This window comes from Rhinolophus hipposideros, assembly GCF_964194185.1.
Source record: "Rhinolophus hipposideros genome assembly, chromosome: 21".
In the NCBI taxonomy this organism is placed as follows: Eukaryota; Metazoa; Chordata; class Mammalia; order Chiroptera; family Rhinolophidae; genus Rhinolophus; species Rhinolophus hipposideros.
The window spans coordinates 20,933,132-20,946,047 of NC_138067.1; the positions used below are offsets into that span (position 1 = coordinate 20,933,132).

The 12,916-nt window shown below is 37.8% G+C and overlaps 1 protein-coding gene across 3 annotated transcripts in view; it reads left to right on the plus strand.

Annotated features, from left to right (window-relative positions):
- AP1G1 (adaptor related protein complex 1 subunit gamma 1) overlaps positions 1-9,911 on the plus strand; it is a 72,892-nt gene extending 62,981 nt beyond the window's left edge. For all 3 annotated transcript variants that reach the window (XM_081032937.1, XM_081032938.1, XM_081032939.1), the window contains 4 exons: positions 1,480-1,587; positions 1,724-1,884; positions 4,347-4,445; positions 5,668-9,911. In XM_081032937.1, the coding sequence (XP_080889063.1) occupies positions 1,480-1,587; positions 1,724-1,884; positions 4,347-4,445; positions 5,668-5,769 (470 nt within the window). In that variant the 3' untranslated portion in view covers positions 5,770-9,911. The remainder of the gene's footprint in view (positions 1-1,479; positions 1,588-1,723; positions 1,885-4,346; positions 4,446-5,667) is intronic.
- Positions 9,912-12,916: the final 3,005 nt, after the last annotated feature.

Here is a 12,916-nt window from a genome sequence, read left to right on the forward strand (position 1 = left end):
CACAGTATTTGTGAGAATAATTCATGAATAATTCATGTTAAGTGTAGTTGACCCTTGAACAACACGGGTTTGAACAGTGTGGGTCCACTTATACGTGGATTTATTTTTCAGTTGACCTGTGCAGTTCAGTTCACCCGTGTAGTTCAAACCCAATTGTTCAAAGGTCAACTTCTCTGTTGGTGATCCTCATGTGTGGAGGTCCGACGGTAGTTATACACAGATTCTCGACTGCACAGGTGATTGGCGTGCCTAACCCCTGCATTATTCAAAGGTCAGCTGTATGTTCAGTGCATTCACATTTTCACTCTTTTTCATACATAGTATTTTATTGTACCATAACTTACTTATCTATTACCTTGATGATAGACATTTAGTTGTTTCCAGTATTTCACTGTTAGAAACTATCTTGCTGTATGCATACTTTTTGTACATGTCTCCCTGTGTACATATGTAAGAATTAATCAGAAGCATTCCTGAGGGGGTGGCTGGTTAGCTCAGTTGGTTAGAGCTCGGTGCTCTTAACAACAAGGTTTGCTGGTTCGATCCCCACATGAGCTGCGCCCTCCACAACTAGATTGAAACAACTGCTTGCCTTGGAGCTGATGGGTCCTGGAAAAACACACTTAAATAAATAAAAGTTTTTTAAAAAAATCATTCCTGAGAAGGGCACTGGTTCTCAAATGGGGGGAACTTTGCCCACCAGGGCTTGGCAGTGTCTGGAGCTAGTTTTGGTGGTCACAACTAGAGGATGCTGCTGTCGTTTAATGGGTAGGAGCCAGGGACGCTGCTGCGCACCTGACAATGCACAAGATAGCCCCCCGAAACAAAGAATGAGCCAGCCTAAACATTTCAGAGTTTTCAGGCTGAGGAAGTGTAATTTAGAGGTATACTCATGTTCAACTCATTATTGCTAAATTGTTCTCTAGTTTGGTTGTGCCAGTTTACGTCCCTGTGATGGAAGTTAGAGGTCCTCATTGCTCCATATTCTTACCAGTATCTGGTATGATCAGACACTGAAATTTTCACCACTTTGATGGATGTGAAGTAGTATCTCGTTAGGGTTTTAAACTCCACTTTTCTCATTACTGTAAGATTGAGCATCTCTTTTCATAAGATGTCCTTTTCATTCAGGTTCCCTCTTCTGATAATGGCTTGTTCAGATCTCTTACCACTTTTAAATTGGCTTCTCATTTTTTTATTGATTTGTAGGAAGATATTTATAGTTCTGGATATTCATCCATTTGTAGCAAACATTTTCTCTTGCCTGTGGTCTATTTTTTTATAGTATTTTTTAATGAACAGACATTACTCATTTTAAAGTGTTTGAATTTTAAGTTTTTTCTCTTTATGTTTTATGCTTTTTGCATCTTGTTCAAGGAAACCTTCTCGTAACCTGAGATCATAACTTTCTCCTATGTTTTCTTGGTGAGCTTTGTCATGCTGGCTAAGATTGACTTAAAGTTGGGATGTTTCCTTTAGGTGCTCCAGCTGCTGCTCCTGCCCCTTCCTCAGTCCCACAGATATCCCAGCCCTCCTTCTTGTTGGATGGGCTTTCATCAGGGCCTCTCTTCAATGACATCGCTACAGGTACAATTACTGATGTTATTAATAGAGCAATGAGAGTTAGTTATTGAAGAAAGCAAGTAATGATTTTGTAAGCATTAGGCTGCCTAATAAGCATTAGGCTGACTACAATTAGGCTCATCTTCCTGTACTTTCCCAGGCATCCCCTCCATCACTGCATACAGTAAGAATGGCCTGAAGATAGAATTCACCTTTGAACGGTCAAACACCAACCCCAGTGTCACCGTGATAACGATACAGGCTTCCAACAGCACAGAGCTGGACATGACAGACTTTGTTTTCCAGGCTGCAGTACCAAAGGTACTACAATGTCTTTGCCTTTTTCCTTTGAATAAAGATTGACTGACGTTTTTTTGAAAACACATTTGGTAAGGGATATATTTTAATGTTTAGAAATTAAACTAAATTTGCAGATTTAGCCCAAACTAACAATAATGTAACTTTTGTGGTTCACTTGAAGCATGTCATTTTTAGTAAATACTCTTTACTTGGTCATAAATATTCTTACAGATAGCATTGTAGGATAAAGAAAGGACATTCTAATAGCAGTGAGAGTAGGAGTCTGTTAATGCTGGGGCATTGGGGAAAGGTTGGGGTAATAGAGTGGTAAAGACCTAAAAAATATAAATTCAAACATGGATTTCAAGTTGATTAAGATGAGGGATTTTATCTATTTGGTATTTTCTTATAAGAAAGTAAAAGTTCTCACCTCTTGATCTGTAAGTGAACCTCCTGCATTAATATCTAGTTTACTGTTGATATACTTAATGCTTGTTTTTGTAAATTGAAGTTTTGTTTATATCAAATCTTAAATTTAAGGAGTGTTTATGTTAATCTTTCAATCATGAAAAATTTTGAATAAAGAAAAGTTTAGAATAAGGAGTGGGCAGAATTTTTCTGTAAAAGACAAGATAGTATTTTAGGCTATGTGGTCTTTGTTGCCCTTCCTCAGTTCTGTTACAGTGCCAAATGGCCACAGACAGTATATAAATGAAGGAGTGTGGCTCTGTTCCATACAAAAACAGGTGTCAGTTCATTCTTGGCCATGGGCCATAGTTTGCCAACCCCTGGTTTAGACTGAGCTGATCTGGTATTTGCAGTGACGTGAAGAATGATGTTCAGACCACACATTTTTGGAAATTTAAGACAACTTTTATTTGTGGTTTCTGCTGATTTTGCGATCTTCTTTACTTGCACTTTTTAAGAGCCACAATAATGTAGATGTTTTTGAAGCAGAGTGAGGTGGTTTCAATACTAGTTGTATGACATTAAGCAAGTTACTTAGCGTCTATGCCTTAGCAGAGAGGGCTGGTGTTAAGGATATCCACTTCCTGAGGAATAAATGAGTTTTATGTCCCAGGTATTGTTTTAAGCATTTTCTATGTGTTCAGTGCTCAGTAAACCTTAGTTGTTGCAACTTAGGGCTTTATATTTGTTATTTCACGCTGCTGTTCTAGCAGCACATCATCTCTGCTATTAAAACATTGCTTTATTTTTGGTACTGTTTACAATGCTCGTTTGCGTAACATGATATATCTTGAACTTCAGAATGTCATATGTCATAGATTCCATGATTAATTACTAGTTTTACTTTTTATTATCTCTGAAATTGACGTACGTTTTAAAATTGATACCTTGTAATAGTTTAATTGGCGACCTGTTTTCTTTCCCAGTGGTACATAAAATAATGGTGTGAATTACAATTGATGGCATCTTACATTTAACGAAAAAAATAAAAATAAATGAATACTGTTTTAGCTTACATAGTTTATCTTGACAGTAAAATTATGAATAAAACCCAAAGCAATATGTACATCGAGATTAAATCTCTACTATTGTAATTTTTGGCTTTAGAGAAGTCTCGGTAGACTTCCCTGTCTCTTTCCCCACCCCTTCTCTCTCTCTAGCTTCTCTTTCTCTCTCTCTAGCTTCTCTTTCTCTCTTCTTTTCTTTCCCTCTCTCTATTTTCTCCTTAGTATTTTAGAAGACTAAACTTTCAGGAAAGACTTTTAAAATCCTAATATATAGAATAGCTACATACATACTAGATTACACATGTTAGCAATATGGGTTGCCTATCATGCTCATAGCATCTTTGTTCCCTGTAAAAAAAAAAACAAAACCCACCAGCACTCAACAGACTATGGCGTTTGGTTTTTCCAGGTCTTCTGCTGTATAGGCTCATTTTGCATATAATTTTTCTGTTAGGGCCTTATATCCCACTGGAGAGATCCATTGACAAGCTGGCTCTTTCAGCCTTTCCTTTACCTCTGTGGTGTAGGAGTAGGCCTTGACACATTCCAGGTTATGCAGGCTTTAGAAAACAAAACTTCAAGTCTCCAGATCCCAGCCTGTAGTTAGTGACTGGTATGCTGGTTTGTTACTTTTAGAACTTTTCATTTCTTTTAAGCTATTTTTAGCCACAGGCACCTGTTTTTTGCCTGCATAGTTGATCAGTTACTATAAAGTGAGAACAAGAATTGGTCACCTTTTGCAAAGTGGTAGGATAAAGTTCTTTCTGCCAGAAAGGGCAAAGTTTTCATGACCACAGCCCTAACAGTGGGGGTTTTATAAATACCATGAGGTGACAGTCCACCCACATACCATATGAATTGTTCATATCTGGAAAACAAATAGAAAGTAGTAGTAGGTAAAATGTTACTTGAACCGTCATCTAGGCATCTGCTTTTTTTATTTGTTGCCCTCTCTAAATAGTATGAAGAGTATTACTTTTTCTAAAGAGTGCCTTTTGTTCCCCCCAGACATTCCAGCTGCAGCTTCTGTCTCCTAGCAGCAGCATTGTCCCAGCATTTAATACGGGGACCATCACACAAGTCATTAAAGTTCTGAACCCACAGAAGGTGAGTGGCACATTTGAAGACAGTATCTGAAGAAGGTGGAAGCATATTTCCTGAAATAAAATTCTGATTCGTTTCTCTGGATTTTTTTGACTCAGAGTCATATGAATTCTGTAAAAATGTCTAACCTTGTTTTTTTGTAGATAATAAACAGAGCCAAGACATATTAAATGATTTAGAGGCATCTGATTAAAATGCAGCTTTAAAAAAAAATTCTCTATTTAGAGGCTTAAAGGTCTAGTTTTTTACCGGGGTAGGGGGAAAGCGTAGACATTTTAATCTTTACACAAATTGAGCCTGGGGTAAGAACATTTGTTGAACCAAATATCCACATTTACTACTTTAATCATTAAGTAGGTAGGCATAGCAAATATGGAGACATTTTTAATGAAGCAGCCAAATGAAAAATACCTTTAGAAACTGAAATTAAACAATATTTTAATTAAATCTTTTCAAAGAAGTAAATGGATTCCACTTAATACTAATCAATTCACTACTTTTCAGTTTTTGAAAATGATTCAGAGAATTTCTTCACTGTGAAAGATATCTAGTAGTGCTTCATAAATACCAGTATGATTTTATCCTCTTGTAACATTTGTATTTATTCTGCTATTCACTGTATTTTAAGTATAGCACAAACACAATTTCCTTTGATACATTGAGAGAATAAACATTTTTGTAATGCATTAATATTTGAAATCTGCCACATAAAGTGAAAAGTACTTTGAGTTCTTTTAAAACTGCTGTTACCTTGTAAGTTAACTCTTTTGTCTTGAGAATCAACTAAGTTTATGTTCACATTTGCTATAGGTTTTACAGACAACGCAACAGTATTTCTGAATGTATAGCATAAGATGAGTATTATATGTTTACTTCATTTTTCTAGAAACTTAGATAAAAGGGTTGAATCTTTTAAAAACACTCAGCAAAGGTTACCATGAAAATGGTCCCGAGTGGTTCTTTCCTATTAATGCAGTTCTGGGATTGAAGCCAGGGACATGTTCTGGAGATGAATTTCCTCTACTTGACTGCATGATAATTAGCTCCTCAACTAATAAAGTGCTAGAGTACTAGGTGTTTTTTGTTGTTGTTTGCCTGCTGCCATTTTTAAGAGACAGCTTTGCTTTAAATTAATTTGTTTTCTCTAAGATTAAGTCTGTGTATGGACTGGACAGATTCTAGAGATTTACTTCAGTGCGTAATTGTGACTCTCTTCTTTTCACAGCAACAGCTGCGAATGCGGATCAAGCTCACATATAATCACAAGGGCTCAGCAATGCAAGATCTAGCAGAGGTGAACAACTTTCCCCCTCAGTCCTGGCAATGAGGGTCCCGCACCGTTCTCATTCTTACCCCACTCAATCAAAGGAACTCTGGGAAGGAGGTTGTGATCGCTGGCAAGTCCCCCCCAACTGTACCATGGGCATGAGGAGCTGAAGAGAAGAACTGTTGAGGAGGATTTCCTAAAGTTACTGCTGACCTTGAAGCATTGTTAAAGACTAATCTCCTCTCCTCCACTGTTGAGGCCGGCTGCTTCTGGAGGCTACTTGCACTCTTCCTCCTCTACTCCTTTTTCCGCACTTCTCCACCCCTCCCACATTTACAGCCAGAATCAACATTCCCTGGGCCCCTGAGGAAATAAGCAGCTGGTCTGGAGGAGCGGACTGGAATCCATGGCAAGAAAACACTCACTCTGTCTCTGCAGCAAACAGTTGCCCCTTCTTTCTACTGTGTTTCTCTGTGGACTGGGCAAGGTGGGGTATTTATTCCTCACTAGCTGGGTCACCATCTTCAGGCACTTTTTACATCTGGCATTCATAATGGAAATGTAAGAATGGACATTAGGGAGCCCTGCCTTTTTCTACTGGTTCCCCCAATGTTTGAAAGAGGCATTAGGCTCCTGGTAGCCTTTTCTGTGCATTGCTGTATACACACAGACACACACATATATGTATGTTTATTACCAAGAACTGGTCAGATCTTGAGAGGCTATTTGTAAACACTGGACAGATGGCAGTTTAAAAGAGCTTTTGTTGAGATTTGGCATGAAGGATATGGTGCTCTATTTGTAATAGAAACTTCCAAGGCTCTTCCAGCTCCCCTTTCTTTCCATTCTTTAGCTGTAGTCATGAATAAATATTCTCCATGATTTTCAAAATTGATTCCCATTAAAGTGCAAGGTGGACTTCTAAAAGATATACATACACATATATATACACATGTATATGTGTATGTATACACACATACACACACAGTTATTAATGCCCCTATTCCCACCACAAATTTTAAAGATTCTCCTAAGCCCGTAACTTGCCTGTTGAACTATGGTAAATGGGTGGAAAGAGGAGTTCACCACTTCTAAAGATTAGACTCCTTAACAAAAGCACCTTTGCCCATAGGAAGAGTATCAGACTCATCCTAGAGCATACTGGAGTATTTTCCATTACTCCAAACCTCCCTTTTTATTTTCTGAGCCTGGTTTGGACCTTGGCATTCCGTTTGAATTCCTTCTTCTAACTGGAACATTTGTGTTGTATCTGTAACACTGGCACTGAAATAAAGACCACGCAGTTAAAGAAATCTTTCCTATATTGTACTTTATGGTGTTGGAATGAAGCCTTGTAGCTTCCTTGCCCCCTATGTCAGAGGAAGTCTTATGGACATCATAGTAGGGAACATCCTTTCCTGAGTCAGAGAAATTGGTGTCTTGAGAGAGGCCAATCTCATGAATATTAGCATCAAAGACTCTTGAGATCTGGAGCTTTTTAAAAACTAATGAGAGTGCCAAGTGGTTTTTTAGAAAGGACCCTTGTGTTCCAAACTTGAACATTGAGTTGCTGGAATGAGGTAGGGTGACTGTCCTTTGGTATATGTTGAATGTACTGTGTACGTTCAGGTGCACAGGTGCATGTCTGATATACTAAAGAAGAAGGGAAAGGTCAGGCCCATTTTACTCTTAAAATATTTGCAATCATTATTGTATTGAGTACAGTATAATGACTACTTTGGCTTTGGTCTTAAACCTGGGTACAAATATCCATTTTCCCCCCTCCATTTCACCAAGCCTTTACTTAAAATTTTCAGTGTCTTGTAAAATCTAGCTCTGCATCAGATGCTAGACTATTCCTAACAGTTGACAAACTGGAGTGGAACTCAAGGCTCCAAAGGGAAACTTTCTGGTCTTAACCAATATATAAGATCAGGATTTGCTAAAACTTACTCCACTAGGTAAATGGTTGACTGAATCAAGGACAGGATATTATCTTGTGCGTAGTTTTCAGTACAGCAGGTGTGTACTAGTATGTATTTTAGACAACTGCTCTGCCTGTGCAATGAAAAATAGCCTTTAAAGGTTGCTTTGCAGACTGATTTCATTGGATGGATACTTAATGCTGTGAAACATAATAGGATTAACACAATATTGGTGGATTTCTTGAATAGAATTTGTCTAACATTCCTCTTTGTGGTAGAGGCTTTATTTTCTCTCTTAGACATTTATAGTTAACCAGCTCAAATTTCTTTAGTTGAAATGAGTTAAATCTCAGAAATCTGCTGGAGACCATGCTATACGACAGTGTGAGCTAATGGAGCTGGAAAGGGTCTGCTCTAGTAACAAAGCATCTCCTTGGGTAATGATAGTTTTAAGGTAATGTTATATGATCATTCATAGCTTTGTCTAGAAGGGATGAAAATCATGGCCTTAACACAAAGGGTGCTGTGTAGACTATGAAGTGATTTCAGAGAGTACCTGAGCATGGTACTGAAGGACTAGCGGCCAAATACTTGCCTAGGATACTGATGGTTGTGAAGACTGTTTCAAATGATTGGATCTTTGAAAGCTTCAGTGTGCCTTAGTTTCTAGGATCAGAATTAGTTCTCCTCTCACTTGGCCTTGCTGCTAAAAGAAGTCTCTTAATTTCGATGAGTACTTGCACATTTCAGTAATTTCTTTCCCTAGTATAACCATTCAAGGGGGAGCAAATTTGGATAGACTTACAACTTTAGAGCCATTGTAAGGAAAGAGCGATTTCCATGGTTGTTTTAATAACTCCAGGGTGATAAGCAGTGAGCCTATACACACTTACTTGGACGATTTCACATGCACTTTTACCTCATTTATTCCCTCTTCCAGAGTAGTTTGTGTCCTCTCCCCTCTTTTACCCCCCAGTAATTCTAAGGGAGAATTAATCTTAAGTAATCTCAAAAAATTGTAGGAAGGGTGCTCTACCCGAGAAGCTTCTCCCACAATGCTCCGGTGCTGTTACCTTGAGGCGATTTGGACAGTCATGGAATGTTTTATCTGTGTATAGCGATCGTCTGTTTATTTTAAAGTTGTTCTCATTTAAAGAAACATTCCTCAATGTAACGATTGGGAGAGTATTCTTTCCTCTTGCTAAGTTAAAGGTGTGGTTCGTACCCCTTGTTTGTCCCATTCATTTAAGAAAATAGACTTTTAAACTGTCCAGCACTAATGGTTTGAGTATATCTATATAATATGCTTTCAATTTTTTTGTTCTTCTAGAAGAGGTTGGAAGTTAGGGGATACTGTTTTTGAGTTTCAACTTCAACTTTTGCATTGGAAAATATTTGGGCCGTGAGAACTAGGGGAAAGAGTTTGAATGTGTATATTTTTTTCTAGTGAATGTATTTTATCCACATTGTCCTAAACCCAGAGAGCTAGAGAGCAAAAAGTGGATATTCACAAACTTTGTGGTTGGTGGAGAGGTGTTACATGTCTGTGTACTCATGAGTTTGGGAGTGGGGAGGATCTCTGAAGAAAGAATTGCTCAGAAAGTGCTGACGTTCAAAACACTTTGACCAGCTTTGGCTCAGAAGGGTGGGGCTGTTTGTAGAACTGGATGTGAATAACTCTTTTTCAAGCAATAGCAGTGAGTGGGTCCCATCTACTCCAGGGGTTCCAGACCTGGAACACTTAAACAGAAGAAAATGCTGAAGCAGCTTGCACAGTTGCTTCACGAACTTCCACGAGGTTGATTGATTCTGGCTTCAAGATGGAGCATTGGAGTTATTTTTGTTTTTGTTTTGGGAACCTGCTGTTGCGCTTTGTGTGTTTTGTTTTGTTTTCTATTTGGGGGCCACATGGGAAAGAGCTTCTGAACTCTTTCCTCTGTGAACTCCCACTGTGTCCCTGTAAAGTCCTTTTTCTTTCAAAATGTTGTAAGTTACATTTTCATTATGCCCCATCACATCTTATTTACTGTAAAAATATTAAAAGGCTGTTTCCAAGTGGGACGGCTAATGAAGTTCTAATTATTGCAGACATATTTTTGAGATGTAAAAAAAAATTTAAAATTAAATGATAAGTCTTAGAGGCGAGTGAGGAGTAAAATGGATGTAAACATTTACATGGGATGCATTAGAATTCTGCTGTGTGTATTGTCTTTTGGTTGAAACAAATTATGAACAGTGACTAATAATAAAAAGTCAATACTCAATGATTTAAAATTTGCTTCATCGCTTCTTGCAAGTGAATTAGAGAAGCCTTGGATGAATTCTTATTCCAGAGCTTTGAGCTAAACTTACTGACCTGTCAGTGTTCCTTTTACACACCTCACCAAGAGAGGAATTTGAACAACTTAAAAAAAAACTTGTAGACAGTGAAAAGTATAATTGGAAATTTTAACTGTATGATTATTTCCATGCTTATCTTCTCCACAAAGGTGAATTCTCACACAAGGCAAAGAAATCGTATCAGTGATTTATTTGAAATGTGTATTAGAGGTGGTCAGAAGGTTTCAATTACAAGCTTCTATTTGTGAATTGTTGGAGTATATGTGTGACTGGGAGAGAAAGGCTTGACTAGCCAAAATGAATTATGTTGCCTGATCTATTTTATATGAACTCTTCCATAGAAGTGAGGGTGGTCTGAAGTTGGAAGCTTTAGGTTTTCTATTGCTCAGATAATCCCTGGCAATTCCTTGATTGAGAAGGGGGGCAGTGTGACAGTCCTCTAATTGAGAAGGAGAAGGGTGTAGGCCTTGGCAATTATCTAGTTTATGCAGAAGGGCCCTTTGGCACTGTTTGATAAGTGACATTTCTATCATCTTTTCTTATATGTGGCTTAGAAAAAATTCACTTTGTTTCTAATACTAAATTTAGTTTATACCTTCATCTACATGTAATTAGATGAATATATAAAAGCTATAATAGAAAAGTTTAGCAAATAGACTCCAATGAACACAATGATTTGTGTTCAGATTTGACCTTCAATCTACAAGGACCAAATTCATTTTTATCACCTTTAAGGGTTTTCCATGCTGTTTCCTCCCCTCGTTCAATTGTCCCCATATTCAAAAAATATAAAAATGTTCAAGGAAAACAATTCCTTCAAACCTTGAAACCAGGTAAATACTGCCTGTTTATTTGGAACTAAACTAAGTAATACCTAAATCTGCTCAACCTGTGTTAGAATAGCAAGGGACTTAGGGCTAAAGATGACTCTGTGATCATCGAAGGAGTGGGAACCACCTATAAAGAAGCCAGTGTATGTAGTAAGCTCTTAAGGCTCCTCCACCAAAATCTGATAGATAAAAACTTGCCTTCTTTAGACATACTTCCCATTTTGTAGGATTAGGAAGGCTGAGATAATTGTGTGTGTGTCCAGGTGGAGAGAGAGGTATGCACAGCTGCTTATCGGAAGGATATAAAGACGAAGGAGCCTAATGACAGTTCTCTGTTTCTTGGCTTGATCCAAACTGATTTTCGTAACGATGAACCTGCAGTGAGGGCAGATGGATTTTTGCATAAAAAAATCCCAGAGGAATTTATTTTTAGGGTTAGTCTCAGCTGTTTACCATTTCCAGAAATTGTAGTTACATAACCCTTGGCATACATAATGCACACTGCCTCGAACTGGGGAGAACATGAATATGTGACCTTTGAAACTATAAAATGTTAATGGCAGTACATGATCTGAAAAGAAAACTGAGAGTCAACTAGTTGTCACTAACCGAATTGGATCTTAGATCATGGAGACCTTTAAAGGGAGCTGCATCAAATTATCCCTTGCAATCTCTGGGCTGGTAGTTTTTTCGTGTTTTCTTTTAACCTTTGAAAGAGGTACTACTGTTGTTAAAGAAGTAGTGAATACATAACGAGCATATGCTTGTATTCACTATCCCATTAATTAAAAAAATCATCTACCACTGTTCTTCCCCAGACTGGACACAAATACTGGTCCTGGGACAACATCCTTTCCCTTCAGGTGACGAATCAGTAAAAAACATCTGCTCATGAGATCTGAAAAAGGTAATGTGTAACAATACATCAAGAAACAAGCTTTTAGAAATACCACATTCGTTACTCTTTCCACTGCCTATCTGCCCTTGGTCAAGTCCACTTGTGTCTCCATATTGGTACCTATTCCTTAGATACCAGTGTTCTCGCTGGAAGAAATTACCAAATAAGCACTGAAATGGGAATCCAGCTACTTTGAGTAGCTTTCTTGAATGTAATTTCAAGGTAGAGGGAAAACACAGGAGGTAGACGACCTGAGAGCTTTTTTCACCTTACACCAAGACTCACAGAGACAACCTTTAATTCATTAAAATGAGACAAATGAAGATTACTAGAGACTGGAATTTTGGTATATACAAAGTAACTCGTAAAGGGAGAAAGTAGTGACCAAACTCACAGATGAAATAATATACACAGGGTCAGAGTCTTTGCAAGAGTCAAATTTTGTCTTGGAATTTAAAGTATTTCCAAATGCATACCTGTCAGAGAGGGGCACAGATTGCACTATTTCAGATCCCGAATTCTCTTGTACTAAGCCTGCAATTAAAATATTCTAAACAGTTGATCTTGACTAGATGAGCTGAAGCAATGGACAAATAGGTGAAACCCTCTTTACCGATTCAAAGGTCAACAAATTACTTTTTTTTTGCAAGTTGCCTGAAGACTCATCAACATCTGTGTAAGGGGAATACCTAAAAATCTAGAGGTCTACGTTTCCTAGGAAAATTGGGAACAGAATTAACAAGGAGAGTACTCTGAGGAATTGAATGAATCTTCAATTTGAAAATTCACATATTGGCTACTACGAATCCTTTATATGTTAAGCACTTTGCATGTATTCATAAAATTTTCATAATAACTCCTAGGCAGATATTAATTTAACAGTTTAAGAGCCAGGTTTAAATCAAGTAACTTGCAGGAGGATATAAGTCTAAAAGAGGTAGAGCTGAGATTTGGAATCAGGCTTTGTGATTCCAAATTTGGCCCACTGGCTGGCCACAAAACTACCACCCATGCAGGAACTAAAATAAAATAATTAACTTCAAGATTACCTGAATTATTCTTGCCAATAATAAAATGGCTTACATACCATATTACTGCTTGAGACAGAGAAACGAATTCTGATAATTTTACTACATGAGGAGAAATAGGATTAAAATGTGGCTGGGAGGTGATTGACATTTTGTACACGGAGTTGGGTCGAATTTGCTGAAGGT